Source organism: Wasmannia auropunctata, unplaced genomic scaffold (genome assembly GCF_000956235.1).
Source record: "Wasmannia auropunctata unplaced genomic scaffold, wasmannia.A_1.0 LD317796.1, whole genome shotgun sequence".
Lineage (NCBI taxonomy): Eukaryota > Metazoa > Arthropoda > Insecta > Hymenoptera > Formicidae > Wasmannia > Wasmannia auropunctata.
In genome coordinates, this window is record NW_012045094.1 from 1 (window position 1) to 576 (window position 576).

A 576-nucleotide genomic window follows, 5' to 3' on the forward strand; every position below is an offset into this window, starting at 1 on the left:
TACAGGCAGGATAATATAACAATCTTGCCATAAGAATAAAATAAAGAACTTTTCAATATTTATACGATTAATATGCCTGACAGTAAAGAACTAGTTAAAAAATTTCTTATTTTTCAGATAAAGATTTCAATTGCTTACTGACTTGAGGTATTGATTTATCCCACTGTGTGTGTAAGTCATACAATGCCAATTGCAAAAAGTACCAGATAGTCTCACTCTGAGGAGAGTATTCAGCATGCAAAGCATGCACGCATTTAAAACATACATCCACTACCGTGCGAATGTCGTCAAATCTATAATAATTTTTATCAATAATTACGTAAAAATTTTTGCATAGTGGTACCAAAGATCCTACAGCAACAGCAAGCAGTTGAATTTTCGTCTTCAAGTGTTCAGCTCTATTTCTAATCCTTTGTAAATTTGGTTCCAAATCGTTCATTACCTGCATAAAATAACTTTATAAGAATACAAACAAAAATATTAAATGAAAAATGTTGAAAATAAAGAAATGCGTTTGTTAAAGTTAGTCGTAAATACAATATTTTAAATAATTTACCTTCACATAAAGAATAAACC

General features: G+C 29.5%; 1 protein-coding gene across 1 annotated transcript; it reads right to left on the minus strand.

Annotated features, from left to right (window-relative positions):
• Positions 1–28: 28 nt before the first annotated feature.
• On the minus strand, positions 29–570 carry LOC105460681. Its single transcript, XM_011707182.1, has 2 exons — positions 557–570; positions 29–442 (listed from the first exon to the last, which is right to left on the minus strand). Exon 2 carries the CDS (start codon positions 437–439, stop codon positions 107–109), a length of 333 nt encoding a protein of 110 aa, XP_011705484.1. The 5' UTR covers positions 440–442; positions 557–570; the 3' UTR covers positions 29–106.
• Between the last annotated feature and the right edge of the window lie 6 nt (positions 571–576).

What these genes read in the sequence shown, in the direction of transcription:
- LOC105460681 (XM_011707182.1), bottom strand. Translation starts at nt 439, where the DNA reads ATGAACGATTTGGAACCAAATTTACAAAGGATTAGAAATAGAGCTGAA.